Source organism: Trichoplusia ni, chromosome 6, assembly GCF_003590095.1.
Source record: "Trichoplusia ni isolate ovarian cell line Hi5 chromosome 6, tn1, whole genome shotgun sequence".
NCBI lineage: Eukaryota > Metazoa > Arthropoda > Insecta > Lepidoptera > Noctuidae > Trichoplusia > Trichoplusia ni.
Window position 1 is genome coordinate 2,414,168 of NC_039483.1, and position 19,224 is coordinate 2,433,391.

Below are 19,224 nucleotides of genomic sequence, written 5' to 3' on the forward strand. Positions count from 1 at the left end.
ATGTCAAGTTTCCTCTTTTTTGTGTTTCAGAAAGTCAGGTTTTCTTTTTAATGGTTTGTCAAAAGTGTCTAAGCATAGTTTAAAAGCTTTAAAAGTTAAAGCAGTCACATTACCACCTACCGGCCTGCGTAGGGATCGAAGCCCGTCGCACCTCTGCACCTTGGGAAAAAATCTATACATAGAACCGCAATGCCACAATGGTATGATGATCAAACATCAACATGAGTTCATAATCATACTCTCAGTATCTCGAGATAACCAACAAAACAAAGTTCACCAAATCAAAATTCATCTCCCGTGACTCTTAAAAAAGAATAACTTATTCTCTTTACTACCTATTTCCTTTCCTCATATACCCCATCTTTCATTCACACTAAAATAAATCACAAACTATAAAACATCACTATCGCGTCAGCATTTTACGAGATTATTACACTTTACAACATAAATTGTTATTTTTGAAACGACCGGTAAAGTTGTGGTGTCTGTCATAAAATATGAGTGTATCGTAAAATGGGGAAGTTTAGTTAAAGTTTAAATTTTTCATTGCAAATTGATACATTGTGGTTAGATTGTGATATCTCTTAAAGTTTTAGATGGAAACTAAAGGGGGCACTATCAGAATGAACCTTAAGTTAAAATGACTTAGTTTTAGGTGATTTTTAAGTCTATTTTCTCAGTTATAACTACTCATAACAAACGATTTCGCTGTATACCGATATGCTCTGTATCTGTTATGCTTATACGTTCTAAATTACCCTTCCAATTTTGATATTGTTCGGTATGAAGATACATAGCTTTAACTAAGAGAATTCTGTACCTGTATGATATACAGGATTCTCTGTTTATAGTATACTAGCAGTTGCCCGCGACTTCGTACGCGTGGTAAGCAAACCCGTAGTACATCATTTTGTTCTATTGTCTATAGTATTAGCAGCGTACGCAGGAATAGGTTTCAGATTGAACACCTTTTTGTGTTACATTATCGCAATTTTCTTACGGAACCCTAATATTTTTCAAAATACAATATAGCCTATGTTCAGCGGGGATAATGTAGCTTCTCAACAGTGAAAGATTTTTTTAAATCGGTCCAGTAATTTCGAAGCCGATTCGTGTCAAACAAACAATCAAATCTTTCCTCTTTATAATATTAAGTATCTATAGACAAGGTAATTTCACATAACTGATTATATCTACAATATCTCATACCTACTAGGAAGACTACACAAAAATACATAAGCAGTCCTCGAATTTCCATTATACCTACGAAAGTTTGAACTTCAACAGAAATTTCAAGACAGTTAGATACATCGAAAGATATTGAAGAGTTAGTCTATCAGCGAGTATGTTTTAACACGAATCTACACAAAGGTGGGGTAACGATCGATGTTATTACAAGACTGCCAGTCTCCTGAGAACCATTAGCCACAATTTCGAAAAGAACTAAAATTTTACGCTCAAATAAAGTCTTTAATGGAGTAATGGAAGCTTATCTTGTGTAGTGTTGTAGTTTTCAATCGAATGTTTTGAGACTTCTCATAATATATGGTTTGGATGTACTTTTGATATGTATTTTGATGTGTGAATGTAATTTAATGTAATTTTAAACCCCTAGTTCACATAAATACTTAGACCTTTGTTCAGTCCTAGCTACCGCATTAGGTTAAGTAACCTGTAATGGTAGATTAGTGTGATAATTAAATAAATAATAAATAAATAAATTTGAATTTTTTGAAAGTTGACTTGTGTTCTTGTGAAGGTAAGACGGTGCAGTAAACATGGCGTAGTGTAATCTTCAAGATGTGCTTCAAAAGCATTATGGTTGGGAACGAATAATTGAGAGAGGAGGTTTATTTTGAGATAATTTATTTTATTTTATAAAAATCTTGGAAAAGGACATAGAAGTTCTGATTTTCTTCAAAAAAAAATATTGCACCTAATTCTACTTATGGGATTCTTGATAACATTTCGACGTTATCGAGTTGAAATATTTTTTAAAACCTTGCTCCTACTCAGTCCCTCTATACATTTTACTCTAGTCTATGATTAAATAACATTTTCTCAATATACCCTCGAGATTATAACATATTATGAAAGAAAACCTAACAATAAATAAATACAAGAGATCTAAACTTAGCCACAAGACGTTCGTTACGCTTGGTCACGTACCGTGCAAATAACACACGCGCGGCGTAATATAATATTTGGCGCGAAACGCTCCGCCATTACCACGAGCGTGCATCGCGTGTTTTTTTTTCTGAGAAAAGAGTTTGGTTTCTTGTTTTCTGCCAGATATTATGTTGTTATATTAGGCGTGCTAACAATATTTTTGGGTCGGATTAATATTACTTTTCGTATAAGCTAATTTGTTATCGTATTACTTTTGTTTAATATAAAATGTATTTGCTTTTCTTTTCGAGAATGTGAGTGTAACGAGACTAGCTACTGTATTTTTGCTTTTTCAGAGTGCTTTTTAGTTTTTCGATGCTCAACACGGAAAGTACTGAAAGACTGGTCTGATCTGAAACCTCTTTATTTCTGGTTAACTGATTAGTGATTGCTACATTTGCTTCTACTTTTCGGTGATTATAACGACAGTTCATCTCGTTAATTTATAAAGTTTAATTAGGAGTATTAATATTTCAGGAAACTTTATTTCATTTGACGCAATTAACTCAAAAGCAAAGTAATAGTGGCCTTGTCCCTGGCCTTTCAGATCTGTGTATTTTTGCAGTGCTATAATTTGAACGAAAAAGTGCATATTCGATCGGAATTTTTATATGACTTTTCTTAGTTCTAGACCTATCGTGATGATCAATACTCAAAACCTTTTCCATGTGGCAGTCACGTATGCCCAGCAGTTTGACAGTGGCAGCGTTTTATAAAGTCTGATTTTACTATATCTCTAAGCAAAACTAAAAGGGTATCTATCTATCTACATCATCATCGGCCTAGCCTTTTCCTGCCAGTCTAACTGGTTTCAGCTAAGAACCAGTGTTTTACAAGGAGCCACTGCCTATCCGACTTACTCATACCATAGTTAGACCGGTTGTGAGACTTAAAGCTTCTGACTATTTGTAACAACTGTCAAAGATGTAACAATCAATTTCAATAGATAAAAAGTATTTCAAAAAATATGTTGCTTATTATTTTTATTTATTTTATTTATTAAACTGTTTACATTATCGTTATTTGCTTTGTATAAACCCCACAAAACTGTTTGCGCAGTTTGTCTGTGGGCGTAATGAATTAATCTTATTAACTAACAATTTTACTGCAAAAAGCTTTTTTATTATTATTATTTCGTATACTGGTGGGCAGGCTGTTGACAAGGTACGGTATCATTTTACTGAGTGTTCTGTCCCCATAGTAATTATTTACTCTGGGGACTTCATATTTACCTGCACATATTTATCTTTTTGCAATGAGCCGCAATATTATCAGATTAAACTAGGTGTTCCATGCCCACTTAAATCGTAAGTTTTTGTTTTATGTTCCTATACTTACAAATAACGCGGATTTTAGTAGAGTAAAAAAAAACAAAAATTACCTTTTTAAAATTTGTACAGATTCATGTTCTTTAGAAAGGTACATTCAGAATTTTGAAATGAAACTTAACGATTTCCACACGACGATGATTTCCGCGATTGTTGTTAACAAAGTCACAAAATGCAACATTGCAGTATAGTACCTACCCACTGTTTCAGATAAAATTAACCTTTTTTCAGCTATCGAAATACTTAAGAGTCTATGAAATAAAGTCAAAGTAGAATCCTAGGCTTCTTGCACAGAAATAAATAATAAGAAAACAATATTTTTTTGGCCCGCCGTAATGTGCTGAATGATCGTTCTGTTAGACAGTCGGACATGGTTGGGCAAGAAAAATAGCGAGCGCAGTTTTTACGCTGGGCTAAAATTGCATTATTGAAATCGTGATCCACTACCATCTCCTTTTTTTGAAAATTTCTTACGGATATTATGATTGTCGTTAATTAAGCTCCTTGTAGGTCAGCGCCCCAGCTTACCCCAGTGGTACGCCCATGGATAAAATCTATTTATACAGTTTGAGTTTTAAGTTTCTACATTAACGAAATAACAAAATGACTAATCATTTTATTACCTTAAATAAAAATAATGGTTAAATGTAATTTCCACCATAAAACGGAACGTGAAACAGCACAGCGTTATATCATCTGTGGTTGTCAACGCGTAGTACTGTCAAATAGTAGTGATTTTCGTTTTTGCATTTATTGTTAAACATAAAATTATTTAAAAATGCCTGCCGGATCGTCAACCATGGACGGCTTACGTGAAAAAGCCTTTCAAGACTACAGAAAGAAGCTGATGGAACACAAAGAAGTTGAATCCAGGCTAAAAGAAAGTTAGTATTTGTGTCCCTTGTCATCAATTTCTGCCGAATCATGTCAGAAATTTTTGTCCTAAAACTGAAATTCTTGTTTATTTCATACTAAATATGATGAATTAAAGATATACAAGTTAAACTGTTCCATTTAAATTATGTTTTATTCATCAAATATGTTTTCATAGACAAAAATAGGTTACTCTTTTAGGACAGTTCCATTTTGTGATTATACAAGCCTTTGTGCTGTTTATTAACAAATTAAACAATTAGAATTAGTCCAGACTTCTATCTATTTACATCCTCACCCTACACAAGCTAAAATTAATACACCTTAAGTGTATTTTGGTAGTTTAAAGGTAAATTGTGTGTTACAGTGAGAGACAAACTAAAGGATGTTACCAAACAATATGACAAGAGTGAAAATGACCTGAAAGCATTACAGAGTGTTGGTCAGATTGTCGGAGAAGTGCTGAAGCAGCTTACTGAAGAGAAATGTAAGTACCTACATACAATATAGTTGGGTTCATATTTTTTTACCATTTTTTATGGCTGTTCCACTGTTAATCTTTTGCCATATACCTTTTGAAAGACTTCTGTAAATATGAAAACATCTGGTAAGGATCTCAAATTAATTTTAAAGCTAAATTGTTTCTTTCTTTTCAAAAAGATTCTTAACAATATGTGACACTGCTATACGTATAAATCTTATAAGTATAAAAGTATTTGGCTCTCAAACATTTAAATCAAAAACTAGGTGAGTTCAAAAGTTTGTCCATTAATATTGGCTGTGTATTATGTCTTTCCAGTCATAGTAAAAGCTACAAATGGTCCTCGATATGTTGTTGGATGCCGTCGTCAACTTGACAAGCAGAAGCTGAAGGGAGGCACCAGAGTCGCCCTGGACATGACCACACTCACCATCATGAGACATTTACCAAGAGAGGTATAAAATTACTTTATTTTTGTATGGGCAACTTAGAAAGCAGGAAAACAGTTAGGTTGGAGTATGCTTTTGTCTCAAGACATCTCTAAAAACCAAGGACATCAAATTTTATTATACCTACAAAACCAATGACATCTGTAATTTGTTGAATAGCCGAATAATAGTACTCCATCCAATTGAATCTGTGTACTGTATTTTTCTAATTATGACATAATTATTTCAATTCCAGGTGGATCCCCTTGTATACAACATGAGCCATGAGGACCCCGGTGATGTCACATACTCTGCTATCGGAGGTCTGCAGGAACAGATCAGACAACTCAGAGAAGTAAGCTAAATTAAAATAATAAAACTTTCTTACTTCAAATGTCTTTCTATGAAACTGATATCAATGGAAGATGTTTTAAATTTTAATTACATTATTGTAGTGACTTTGTATGTGTTTGTTATCTCTACACGCCAAAATGGCTGGATTGATTGTAGTGTAATTTTGTATGAAGGTAGCTGACATCTTAGATTAACACATACCATTTTCCCAAATTGGTTAAAGGAGGATAATGTTTTTGCAGCTATTACAGATGTTACGACAAAGCTACAAGCACCAGCTTAATTATGACACAATAACACAAAATTAAAACAAAGCCCTTAAATACCATTCTTTTACTGTAAGCTGAAGCCATTATGACTAATGGCATCATTCCGTAATAAATAAATAATACTCAAAAATCCATGTCTAAACACATAATACATGTCCATCTCCACAGGTGATTGAGCTGCCCCTAATGAACCCCGAGCTGTTTGTCCGTGTGGGCATCACACCTCCTAAAGGTTGTCTGTTGTACGGCCCGCCCGGTACCGGCAAGACGCTGCTGGCGAGAGCAGTCGCCTCACAGCTTGATGCTAACTTCTTGAAGGTAATTTAAAATACATATTGGAGAAATGAAGCAGCTTCTACAGCAGCTAATGACGTATATTGCGTCATTAACGACAGGAAATAAAAAGGAATATTATGGAATATGAACTAATTGAATAAACACTAACTCATTAGGAACTTACCTACTGTTTTGAGATATTTTTAATAAAAAAATATTTATTTTCAATTCAGTCTAATATTTTCGTTTTTAAAGTTCACATATTTCAGTTTCGTTTGGTAGATTGAATGATTGTGAAAAGATATATTTTGATTAAAATTCTATTCGAATGAAACAAAGAGCACAGGCTTTTTCTCCATGCTCTTTTTAATATTTTATTTGATTTCATTGTTTTAACTGACATTTATTAGGTCAGATAGGCAGTCGCTCTTTGTAAAACACTGGTACTTAGCTGAATCCGGTCAGACCGGAAGCCGACCCCAACATCATTAGGAAAAGGTTAGGCCGATGCTGTTGTTATAACTGACATTTATCCGCTCCACAGGTGGTATCGTCAGCCATAGTGGACAAGTACATCGGCGAGTCTGCGCGTCTGATCCGTGAGATGTTCAACTACGCGCGTGACCATCAGCCCTGCATCATATTCATGGACGAGATTGATGCTATTGGTGTGTATACTGATTATTTGTGACAGGTTAACAGGAAAGAAAGAAAGAAAAAGCAAATATTTGCCGCCAGGAAGGCCGACAAGGATTACGAGAATTTTTTATGGCTCACTACTACTATGTTTTCATAATACGTATATTCAAGTTTCGTTTATTCAAAAGAACTGTTTTCATTGTAGTTTTTTCTTTGAAGTTTAACAGAACAATCTTTTTTTTTAACGACTCCCACAGTAAGTAGTTTAATCCTTGTGTCGCAAGGGGGCTTACAAACATACAAATCACATGCACAAAGACACCCAGACTCAGAACAAGCAATCACACAAATGCTTGTCTTACGCGGGGATCGAACCCACGACACGTCAGTGCAGTTTGCATATTACTTTAGCACTTGTAAGAAATTATCAGAAACTAGTGTTTTGAGACACTTTTAACCTCACGGAAGACTTTTCAAAAGATTGAAGAAGACGAATAAAACCTTTAATTATTTCCCAGGTGGTCGTCGTTTCTCGGAGGGCACGAGCGCGGACAGAGAGATCCAGCGCACGCTCATGGAGCTGCTCAACCAGATGGACGGGTTCGACTCCCTGGGACAGGTACGGACACATGCTCATAAACTCCCTGACCAATGTTCCTATTAAAAATCATGATCTTAATGTTGGATGTACTGATTGGACATGTTTTCAAACTAAACTCCGAAAATTAACTGTTTTGGGGATCATTATGATAACTGTGGAAGAAAAATAAGTATTTAGAAATATTGAATGATTTGAAAAGAATTATGTTTCGTAAGTTAACTCCAATGCTGCACTTTTTTCTCTATGCAAACCAAACAACTAGCCTAACCGATTAATATATGTATGAATATAGAAAGTTGATATTTTTAATGTAGTAAACCTGTTATTAAAAAAATAACTTTCTGTTTATGTATGTGGTGTAAAGAAAACAAAATATTTTTTAGTAATTCTAATCACTGATACTTCCTCCCCTCAATTTATTGGCAACTAAGTTACTTACATACATTCCTTGTCCCCACAGGTTAAGATCATCATGGCTACGAACCGTCCCGACACGCTGGACCCCGCTCTCCTGAGACCCGGTAGACTGGACAGGAAGATCGAGATCCCACTGCCTAATGAACAGGCTAGGTAAGATCATTATGACTGTATAACTAGGATCATATTTTCACCTTTTGGTTATTAGAGTTTTAAAGCTGATGATTTTAATCCATGCCATTTGAATTGTTGTAGTTATTGAGTAAAATTTTCATACAGTGATCCATATATTCAGTGATTTAATACTTCGAAAACATTAGCGTTGTAATTCTATAGTTAAAACTCTTTGGTTGTACCAATATTACTGATCACTTTAGGAGAACCAATGAAAATGTTATATGAAATTGATTGTACCATCAACTGAGCGATCCCGCATTAAGGAATTTAATCCTTGTGTCGCGGTGGTTTCACAAACATTCAAGTCACACGAAATAAAGTAAAATTATTTTACATTTATATGTATAATTACATTTATTCTGCAAGTAGGATACTTGAATAGATACTAGGATAGTTGGAACTCACGCTGGAGTCGACATGCACAAAGACACCCAGACTCAGGACAAGCATTCATAGATCACACAAATGCTTTGTCGTACACGGTGATCGACCCCACGACACATCGCGCTCATCGGGTCGGGCGTGATAACCTCAGCAACTCGGCTATCCGCAGTCTTTCATTTCGTTGCCAATCATCTTCAAAAGTACTCACTTTTAAAAAATCGATGTTATTTTAGACTGGAAATCTTGAAAATCCACGCGGCCCCCATCGCCAAGCACGGTGAGATGGACTACGAGGCGGTGGTCAAGCTCTCCGATACCTTCAACGGCGCTGATCTCAGGAACGTCTGTACCGAAGCCGGATTGTTCGCCATCCGGGCCGAGAGGGAGTATATTATACAGGTATGTATGGTTTAGTGAAAATTTGTCTTGACTGTCAACTAAGTTTTCAATGTACTTTGTATTTTATTCTATTTTTTGGCATCAATCAGTCTTTTACAAAAAAAAAAACAATCATCAATTGTAGTAGTAATAGTTTCTAAATATACTCTATAATATTAATGAAGGTTCTTAAAAAAAGGTAAACATATAGGTTTAAATAAAATGCGACTAAAAAGAATTTAAGACAACAATAAAGATTCCCAAATCACATATACCACTGAAATAAATCAGTCGTTTATTTGTTTTATAGGTTTTAATTTAGACTTTAGATTCCCTAATAACATTGTTTACTTTAACCAACTTAAAAAGGTTCTCAGTTTGACCTGTTTCTATGTATGTTTGTCCGCGATTATATACTACGATGTTAGGAGATGTTTTATTAATTACATACCCAAACAAGTGTAGTGTAGTAATTCCGAAAATCATAAATAGGTCTTTATCATTGTCATTAATATTGTTTTTTCCTTTTCAAGACATGACTGTCGGTCCACTTTCACCATTGATCATGATGTCTTACAATATAGTCATAGTTTAGCAAAATGAGTATAGGAAATCTAAAAGGTGTTTTAGAATATTCTCTATCAAAGCAGTTAGCAGTTATTTCAGGTTATTAAACTTTTCTGCAAGATATGGCTAATAGCGATAAGACTGCTATTATACCCGTTCATTTTACGTTATTTAGTTCAGTGATGTGAATCTTATGTGCATTAAAGAATACTCTATACCAATATTTTTAAACTTCAAAATGTTTATAATTATGTCATAATAGGGATGATGACAATTTTTTTGCAGTGTCCGTCTTGTAGTTTTTTGTATAATAATGGATACGTGTTTTTTAATTTGTCCCGCAAACATAAATTGACCAAATTACAGTGAATGAAACTTACACGTGACGTCACGATTGAGTATAAATTTTACCATATCGTTACGTCACAGGCCCCCTCTCCAAACTTTAAAGCAGTTAATCTCTGTCAATTCTAGTTTTTCTGAAAAAGGAAAAAATGCGTGTCTCATACTTTTCAATTATCTAACTGAGGTACTAATGAGATTTTTTCTTTTTATACCCAGTCATCCCAATTGTATATTACAATTTTATTATGGACCCATGGCAAAATTGCAATAGAGGAGAAATCATTTTGTTTATGATTCGATGTGAATATATTTTATTTGCAGGAGGACCTAATGAAAGCGGTGCGCAAGGTAGCAGACAACAAGAAACTGGAGAGCAAGCTGGATTACAAGCCTGTCTAAGTGTTCTATTTTATATTAATGTATCGTTCATTTACTTCCTAATAAATAGTTATATACCGTGCTATACGATGTATTTCATTTTGAAATCGGTTATAACTCCTTAAACATTGCATTTCCATTTCTACAAGCTTAGTTAGTAAACCTACATATGTTCTGTGTCCTGAATGTCGACTTACTCCATACCAAATGTTAACGAAATTGATTTAGCCGTTTTAGCTTGCAGAAGTACCAATCATGCATACACTTTCGGTTTTGTGTGATGTGGAATTAAAACATTTCATTAATTACAACATAAAACAATCATTTTTTATTTTTGTCACATTATTTACAAACTACAAAACATGAAACATATTTACATTCTTGGGTGTCAGCATCGGTAACTTACTGTTTTTTTTCTAAGTTATAACCATTATTGTAGAAAGGCACATTTTATTTGATTATTGTAAGTATTCAAATCTCTTTGATTATCTTTTTCTAACTATAGGACCTTTTACTGAGTGGGTACAGACATACTTTCATATTATGAACAATCAGTAATTTTGGAAATATTATGTTTTGCCAAAACATCGTTAATTATACATAAGCCTTAATTCATATAAACATATTAACAAACAAATACTGTTAATAATGCTTTAAGTATTTCACTTTTAAAAACAATAAACCCCAATAGTACATCCATCTTAGAAACATTAAAAAGTTATAAAGCCTCTGAATACTGTCAGCCTAGGAATCAAACCCGTTACAAATGATAAAATAATCTATTTGGGTAGCTTTTTGTTATTTAAACTTTTGTTTGGGCAACAAAGACACAAATAAAAGCTATATTTGTTCACAACATCACTATATTTACAAGGGTTACCCACAGATGGCGCTGTGAATAAAAATTAGTTCATGTGACTATGTTTTGATCTGGACGTTTCAGCAGTCAATAGTAGCTACTTAATAAAGTCCGGCAAAGTCCCATTCTTCCTCGCCTTAGCAACATTCTCGAAATAACAAGAAAAGTCAACATAGCCCTTAATCTTGCGATCTCGATCAAACTGTCTGCCAGTAGGATAAATATCGGAGGTCGATTCAATCGATCGATTAGTATCGATATTAGAATCGTTCGTTTCAATCTCATTCGTGGTACCAGACGAGTAGATTTCCGAATCGATTTCGTTGAGCAACGTATTCGATTTCGATTGAACGATCGGATTGAATCGGACCGACGCGTTTCGAGTCACCGTTTGATGTGGTATGTTTTCATCTTCATTTGTCGGTAAAAAGTTGAAATTTCTTATTAATAGAGACATATGAGTGTTTGGTTTTGGCGTTAGGTTGTTCTTAACGCAATAAGATACGAATTCTTGTTCTATTTCTTCGAGTACCGATTGGCTGACCATTCTGAAATCGGTCTCTTTTCTGAAGTTTTCTACTATGATTTGTGCGAGCTGTTTGTTTGTCTGTTCATAACTGCCTTTGGCTTCCTGTATGCGCTTGTACACGCCGGCGCTGACTAGAACGAGGAACCTGTAAATAGTATTAATTAGAATAAAATACACCATTGGCTGATCATAATTAATTAATTAATTGAACTCTTCTTTCAATTTTTACACCTATCAGCGTCAGAAGAATGGTCGTAATTGATCTCTTTCATCTTTTGACGGACTCGAATAAACCACAAATCATGATACGATTTAATTATTGGTTACAGGGCAAGGGACAAGACAAATAAAATTCCTAGTTTTAATTTAATTAGCGGATAGAACTTTAAAAAAAATTGGTTACTGTCATAAAGTTTCGAATTATTTTATAAAAGTATTATTATAAAATAAATATTATAAAAGTATTATTTTAAAAAAGTACAACAAATAAAGCATCAGAAATCAAGTTTACGAATTAATATTAATATGCTCTGTACTGAACTGATCAATTAAATATGTATTAATAATAACTATAATTTATAAATACAGAATCTTGAACTCTTGGAGCTAATAAAACAAAAACAATAAATATTTATACACAAGACAAGCCAAGCCTTATCTTGTGGTTCAAATGGTCAAGAACTGTTTGGCGATTATTAAATTACAATTTGTAACACTTTTAGACATCTTAGTTTTGGAAAACTATTGATAAACATTTTTGAGCAGAAATTTAGTTACACTCAAAAGAGTTCAATGACATAAAGGCTCACAATTCTTTTTTTATAGTTAGTTAGCTACGGTTTATATCTTTAAAAAAATAGGATATACTTTAATCACACGGTTCTTAATAAAATTTCGTTTGCAAACAGAGAAACACTTTTGTATTAATACCATAAAGCATAAAGTTGATCATCATCATTTTACCTGCAAGACTCATCCAGCACAATGGGTCCGTGTATCTCCGGAGCAGCGATAACAGGTTCGGTGACCGCCGCACTGATGGTGGGGAATGCCTTGTACACCCCCTTCACGAGGTAGTTGCCGAGACAACGCGTGCCCGTCTGGTTACCCAGGTATTGTGCTGCGGAGAGAGAGAGATGACGAATATATGTATCAGGTAACAAGAATATATAAATGAAATAAATAAAAATGGAAAAGAAAAAAGTCTTGGAAGTAATATTGTGATCTGGAACCTTAATTCTTCGATATATGGAAGGTCTTTTGCCAGCAATGGGGAATTTAGAATCAGTTTTATCTTTACAAAATGACAAAGTCATAAGTTAGGGAAAAGAGTGATTGATATAGTACAGAGAATGATTAAAACTGAGCAAGTTTTTAGTTGTTTGAATTACGGTTATAGCCAATTAACATGATTATGAAAAAAGAGCAAGAGATTCACCTAGTAACCGTTTACCTCTACAATGCCGAAATACATTTCTAGGAAACCAAAATATTTCACTAATATCACACACTCCCAAAACTATTATTAAAAAACAGACAATAACCCAACATCCTAATAAAAAAAAAAACAAAACCAACTCACCATTCCTCAACTTATTAACATCAAGACCAAGTTGCTGTAGCCTCAACAACTCATCCTCATTATTCAAGCTATGGTCTACCGTCAACTGAACCACCCTCAACACAGCATTGTCGTCCGTCCTGCACAGCAAGGCTCTCGTGTCTCCCACATGAGCTACGAATAGTTTGTTGGCGTGGACGAGTGCTATTACTACTGCAGCACCACCAGATAGATGGACGTCGATTTCTTTTAAACGGGCCAGTATATTGTTGTTTTGAGTAATCTGTTGAATATAATGTAATATGTGAAAAATATGAATTGTTTTATGAAGCCTTGTCTTCAAAACTTCACTGGACTACGTGGAATGGAAGGAAAGTTGTGTTGGAGAGGTACACTGGCTAAAAAAACGGCTTTATTCATTGTTATATATTTATATGGTAGCTATTTGTTGTGTAAGTGTATCTTTAGACATGTTTTACATTATTCCACAAGAGGCAGAATGAGATATATAACAGTTTTTTATATAAATTTATAAGAATTTATTACCTAAAGAGTAAAAATGTGTTGGTACCTGTGTATCATTTAAAGTCCTTAACTGGTACTGCAGGCTCGTCCTCTCAGCTATCATACCATCATAGTTCTCTGCATAAGCCTTCTCCACAGATATGAATGCATTTCTATAACATGAAAAAGATAACAAAGTTAAAATTTAAATCAATATTTTAATCTATACTAATATATAAAGTTGAAGAGTTTGTTTGTTTGAACGCGCTAATCTTAGGAACTACTGGTCCAAATTGAAAAATTCTGTGTGTTGAATAGACCATTCATCAAGGAAGGCTTTAGGTTATAAACCATCACGCTGCGACTAATAGGAGCGAAGATACATTGGAAAATGTGAAAAAAACAGGGCAGATATAAATCATAACTAATACATATCTTCTACCCACGGGGACGAAGTCGCGGACAACAGCTAGTGTTCAATAAATATATTAATTAGGATAATTATTCTAAAGATAACTTTGATTGTTACTGTGTATTGAAATGGAAGTGTCTTAACATTTCTTTTCTGGATTAGAATGATATAAATAGACTATCCAGTAATTGCAATACAATACAGAATATTTAATTTTCTTTATTCATCTACATTGCAGCAAGACTTGTAGTTAAAAAGCAGATCATTTGGTTTAAAAACATTTTTAGTCACAGCCTTAACTCATACCTCAGTCTTTCTCTAATCTCCTCGTCAGTGTTAGCTGATGGTGGCGGGAACAGGATCTCGGCAGCCATCCTCTGCATGATAAACCTCGCAGCATCCAACCCATTGTGTGGCTCAAATACTCCATATAGAGAACTGTGTACACAGAATTTAAATTATGTTATTTGTGAGTGTGTTGTTATTATAACAACACACTCACAAATACATGTTGTATTGTAGAAGAAAAGATTAAGTTGTTGTTGACCAAATCAACTATAAATTGTCATTTCTATCTTAGTTACAGTCCTTTTGTGATAGTGTAGCAATAGAATCTACCTCATTTGGATGTTAAGATATTGAAATAAAAGATACAATTGAGATTTAAAGGTACTATATTCTATTACATTGAAAAATACCCTTCCTTATATAGTAAAAGAGTATTCGTTAGAATGTAATTTCTCTCTCTACTACTTGAAGATAATGTGGGACTCTATCCCACATTCCACCACTCTGCCAAGAGTGCAACGACTAAGAAGAAGAAGAATCCCACATTATCTTCAATCTGACATGGGCCTGTTCAAAGTTGTACAATAGAACGCAATTAGAAGACGGTATCTTAGCCGAAAACTAATGTTAAAGTAGAGATTATTAACATCGGTATAGTAGTCTTCACAATAAAAAAGTAAACTCACAAATTGTCTTCAGTTTGGCAATAAAAACAAAGATAGTCATCCGTTGTGTTCGTATTTCCACCGCCTAAACGGGAAAAGTAGGAGGCAACACAAGTGTTCTTGCATTTTGGCAGGTCGTCGGTCCAGGGCCGCGCTATCATATTAATAATTTAGCACAATGAACTTCTAAATAATAGGAAATAGAAACGACAACAATAAATTCACAGTGTTTTCGTAACTTGATACTAAATGTCAGTTCTTAACTTAAGTTGACAGCGGACAGATAGTAATTTTGCAGATTAAAAAAACGTTTGAAACAGTACCCATTATGTGAATCCAAGAGTTGATAGAAATATGCATCAGTTCACTATGGGTATGGATCTCATCCTTGCATCGTTTTTAATACGGTTTTAAAAATAGTTATTGAATTTTCACACGTATAATAAATATTTTTCATTACATTTGCGACGGCATTCGATTTGTCTACCTGTATCTGGCTTGGACTGGGTGCGGAAGGCGGAAAACCAGGTGTTGTAGTAGAACTTGAGGAAGGCTTATCCAGCCTTAGACTGCAATAGGCCAATAGTGGTTTCTTAGGTTTACGCGAATGTTAGACATTGAAATGAAACTACTTTTACGGATTTTATCGCGGACACGGGCAGACTGACCATGATACCTGCAAAGGTGTCGAAACGTCGGGAACTAAAATCAAAAATTAAACTGCAATAGGCCAAGTTGAAATTCGGTTTGTCAATAGAACCAACTCTAAAAACCTAGTTCTTAGTACCTACCTAATGAGAAACACTATCAAATATTCGTGGAATCAACATAATTATAATTACGAAGCCTAAATATGCTTTAGTATAATGAATACACACACTGTACTTATCTAATCGGATGTATTATTTTTAAAATAAAACCGCAATTTCCTTTCACACAGAATATTTACTCAAAAAAATTGTAGTAGCGATGCAAGAAATGATGAAGTTAAACCACATTAATGGTGTAGAAATATTTTTGTACATTATTCTGTTCTCACAAAATTTTAAAACAATGTAAGAAAGTAAGGATGCTTAGTAAGGTAGGTATGTATATTATTACAAGTAATTACAACCTAGAAAAAGTTGTACACAATTTCGATGTCAGATAATTTCTCGTTTGAATCCGAAACTGCTGCATCGTGTAAGAAACTACAATCGTTATTTCTTCATAAGCAGCTAGCAGTATTGATACTTCACTGGATAGTATTTTTTGGGTTAAAGACACTTCCAAATAATGTAGCTATCGATTGATCAAAGTATTTTCAAAATCGGTTCAGTACTTCCGATTGCATTCCGCAACATAACCTCTTTACAATATTAAGTAAGTATAGAAGAAGGCTTTGTCCCACGTTTGAACATGGAGTATCATTAATTTTTTTCTAAATAGCTAACAGAATAAAAGCAATAATAATATGCTTCCATTCAATACTGGCATAGGTATTGTTAATTTACCATTTTCGCAAGAATATTTTTTCTTTCGTGGATAATTTTGTTCTAGTTTAGTTTGATACTTTTTAATCGACAGTGGCGCCAAATGACATGACAATTGGCACGCTTGTTGTGGACTACTGACATATTCGAAACGCACACTGAATGCCAAATAAACTTTTGATTTCTTATGAACTTTCCGGAATGTGTCAGCCAAATTCATACTATGTATAATTAGAATGACTAACATTTTTAATGATAAACAACAGTATCGATGATTAGTTTTATCTGTTATTTTACTCTATTTTTACGAACTTCTTATATCATTGCACATGTTGCTAAACTGGTCTTTATATTATCACATCTAACAAGCCATTTTAGACTTTACTGCATTATATTTAAGGCGTTTTTTGTCTGTGTAATGGGCAAGCAATATGGCCTACACAGTTGGGTTATAGAGGCCGGCCCATGTGTTAACCATGCCATTTATACGATTCAAGGTGATTTACAATTTAAATCCTGCAATGTTAGATCATTTTGTACAAGTCATTTTCGACTTGTGACCAAAAAGTTCAATGTCTGTTTTCTGTACTAATCATCATTGAATTATTTTAAAGATAGACAAGTCTTGTTGCTATGAGGAAGCAACATATTATTATCCTATAAAGGTTATGAGGATGAACAAAGCAGAATGAAAGTCCATTTTCCTCGATCAAAGTTTTAATGTTCTCTCCACATACCAAACTCTAATCATTTACAATTTTTGCAATTTTTATAATTTTATTTATACAATGTTAGCTCCATAACCTAAAGAGCTACCTGTGACTAATGTTTTCTTTTAAAATCTATTTTTTAGAAAGCAAACCGTTACTTCGGACTTGAATCAACAACTTTAGAAAATATTATTTAAAAATATTATAAGGTTCTTAACACCTTATTTGCTATACATATTATTATATACTCTATGATTTCCTGGTGCACTGTCAAAAATAATGTATATGTTATATTCTTTTTCATATAAATGTAACCTATATCGCCAATATCTCAACAATAGGTTCATTACAACACTTAACTAAGACCTATTATAATAGAATAGACATGTTTCATATCCCATTATGCTGTATGTTACAATATAAAACTAAAAGTAATGTATTAGTGCATGGCATAAGAGTTAAGCAGTTTTAAATCAGGATGGTGGAGGTTTCCAAAGTCACACAATCATGAAATTTAAAAAAAAACCATTAGCATACAGTGTCCCTGTACCAACTTAACACATTCACAATTTACTCAAATGAATAAATATAAAAATTATAAATGAGAGTACATTTATTTAGGAACACAATGTAAAATAAAATGAGAACTATTTGAGACACCTCTGTGGCTTTGGAAACCCTAATTCACTGGGTGAGCATAATTAAAAACTACACCATTGTGGCCGACTCTAAAGTTTAATCGGTTTTTTTATCCGCAGCTTTGGTTTCTGATTCTGGTTTCTTTTCGGGTTTTTCCTTCTCCTTTTCCTTTTCTTTCTCCTTCTCGTTTGTGATCACTTCCTTGGCCTCCTGCTTCGATGCCTCATCGAAGTTGCCGACTAGGTTAGGGACCTCATCGTCTTCGTCCAGTGGTTTCGGCGCGGCGACGCTCGACGCCAACCTCTTGAGCTGGTTCAGACCCTCAGGACCAAGCTGACTGAGGATACCGGGGAGCATCTCGGCGATCTGCTTGTTCTCCCCATGACCGGTGATGGCAAAAGTGTTCGCCGCGAGGGATGCTTGCGCTTTAGGATTGTTAAAGTGTATCACTGTACCGTCATCTTTTATCATATTCACCTCCTCGATGCCAGGAATGGTGTTTACTGACAACTTTTTAAGCGAAGATTGCAATTTCTTGTCATCTGTCGCCGCGGTAACGTGAACAACCTTTTTCTTGCGTCTCGGTGTGCCCTTACCGCCGATGCGGACCTGTGACTGCAATTTCTTTAGCTTTTCGGTGTTCATTATGTTATTTTAATACACGTTGCCTGTTTATCAAAACACGGCGCACTTTTTAGCGTAACTATTTATTCAATATGCACCGTGATCACACAAGTTTTCCATGTAACTTGATCGTACGCACGTGTTTTGAACACCGGTTAGTTACAAAGGGAAAATGGTGGATTTGAGACAAGTTATTTCTGATTTGCTCTTCTTGCTGTTGGCAGCACTGTCCGGTTCTACGTTCCGTTTCACATGTTTCCTCAGTGAAGACTAGCTTTATTTACGATAAATGTCGAGTAATTAACATAATTACAATCAGTAATCAGTATTTTTTCTAATATTATATTTACCCAATAATTTAGAACATTAATTGGCATACCTATTCAAATTATTTTTTATTCGAAACTGTTATCGTAACATAATTTGTTGTTGAAATGAATAAGTGTCTTATTAATAATTTGTTTCATTAAATGAAATAAAGAAAAACTATTAAAGTGAGTCAGATTTATTAATTTTATGACCAAGAGCTTTTCATATCCGTGACCTATATTGAAACGCAAAACTATTCAATTGCTTTTTGGCAGGACAAGAGCGCCATCTATGTATATTGCTACTACCAAAGTAACCTGACAGCACATTTTAGTTTATGCATAACCCGCCAGGTAGCCCTCATGAATAAATTAACCAGAACAGCCACAGATGGCGTTAAGAGTTTGAAATGTGTGCTAAATTCTTATAGCGCAGCGTATCACTAAAAACTAGTTATAGATTCTACTACTATGGTCGTAGCTACAATTAAGTGCTACGACAGACATGTAAATATATTTATTAGAGTTTGATTATTTCTAATGTTATGTGTCTTATTTTTCGCAATTTCGAATTATCTTGTATAACTAA

The 19,224-nt window shown here is 34.2% G+C and overlaps 3 protein-coding genes across 3 annotated transcripts; 1 reads left to right on the forward strand and 2 right to left on the reverse strand.

Annotated features, from left to right (window-relative positions):
* The first annotated feature begins 4,192 nt into the window (after positions 1-4,192).
* Positions 4,193-10,149, forward strand: LOC113494826 (26S proteasome regulatory subunit 10B). Its single transcript, XM_026873311.1, has 10 exons — positions 4,193-4,381; positions 4,738-4,857; positions 5,170-5,306; positions 5,536-5,634; positions 6,071-6,220; positions 6,723-6,846; positions 7,336-7,436; positions 7,879-7,988; positions 8,630-8,795; positions 10,008-10,149. The coding sequence occupies exons 1-10, from the start codon at positions 4,276-4,278 to the stop codon at positions 10,083-10,085; spliced, it is 1,191 nt and encodes a 396-aa protein (XP_026729112.1). The 5' UTR covers positions 4,193-4,275; the 3' UTR covers positions 10,086-10,149.
* A 613-nt stretch (positions 10,150-10,762) lies between these two features.
* Positions 10,763-15,153, reverse strand: LOC113494824 (TGF-beta-activated kinase 1 and MAP3K7-binding protein 1-like). Its single transcript, XM_026873310.1, has 6 exons — positions 14,904-15,153; positions 14,236-14,367; positions 13,585-13,690; positions 13,035-13,296; positions 12,416-12,572; positions 10,763-11,597 (listed from the first exon to the last, which is right to left on the reverse strand). The coding sequence occupies exons 1-6, from the start codon at positions 15,041-15,043 to the stop codon at positions 11,021-11,023; spliced, it is 1,374 nt and encodes a 457-aa protein (XP_026729111.1). The 5' UTR covers positions 15,044-15,153; the 3' UTR covers positions 10,763-11,020.
* Positions 15,154-17,053: 1,900 nt separating this feature from the next.
* On the reverse strand, positions 17,054-18,515 carry LOC113494876 (transcription factor BTF3 homolog 4-like). Its single transcript, XM_026873385.1, has one exon. The coding sequence runs from the start codon at positions 18,346-18,348 to the stop codon at positions 17,800-17,802; it is 549 nt and encodes a 182-aa protein (XP_026729186.1). The 5' UTR covers positions 18,349-18,515; the 3' UTR covers positions 17,054-17,799.
* Positions 18,516-19,224: the final 709 nt, after the last annotated feature.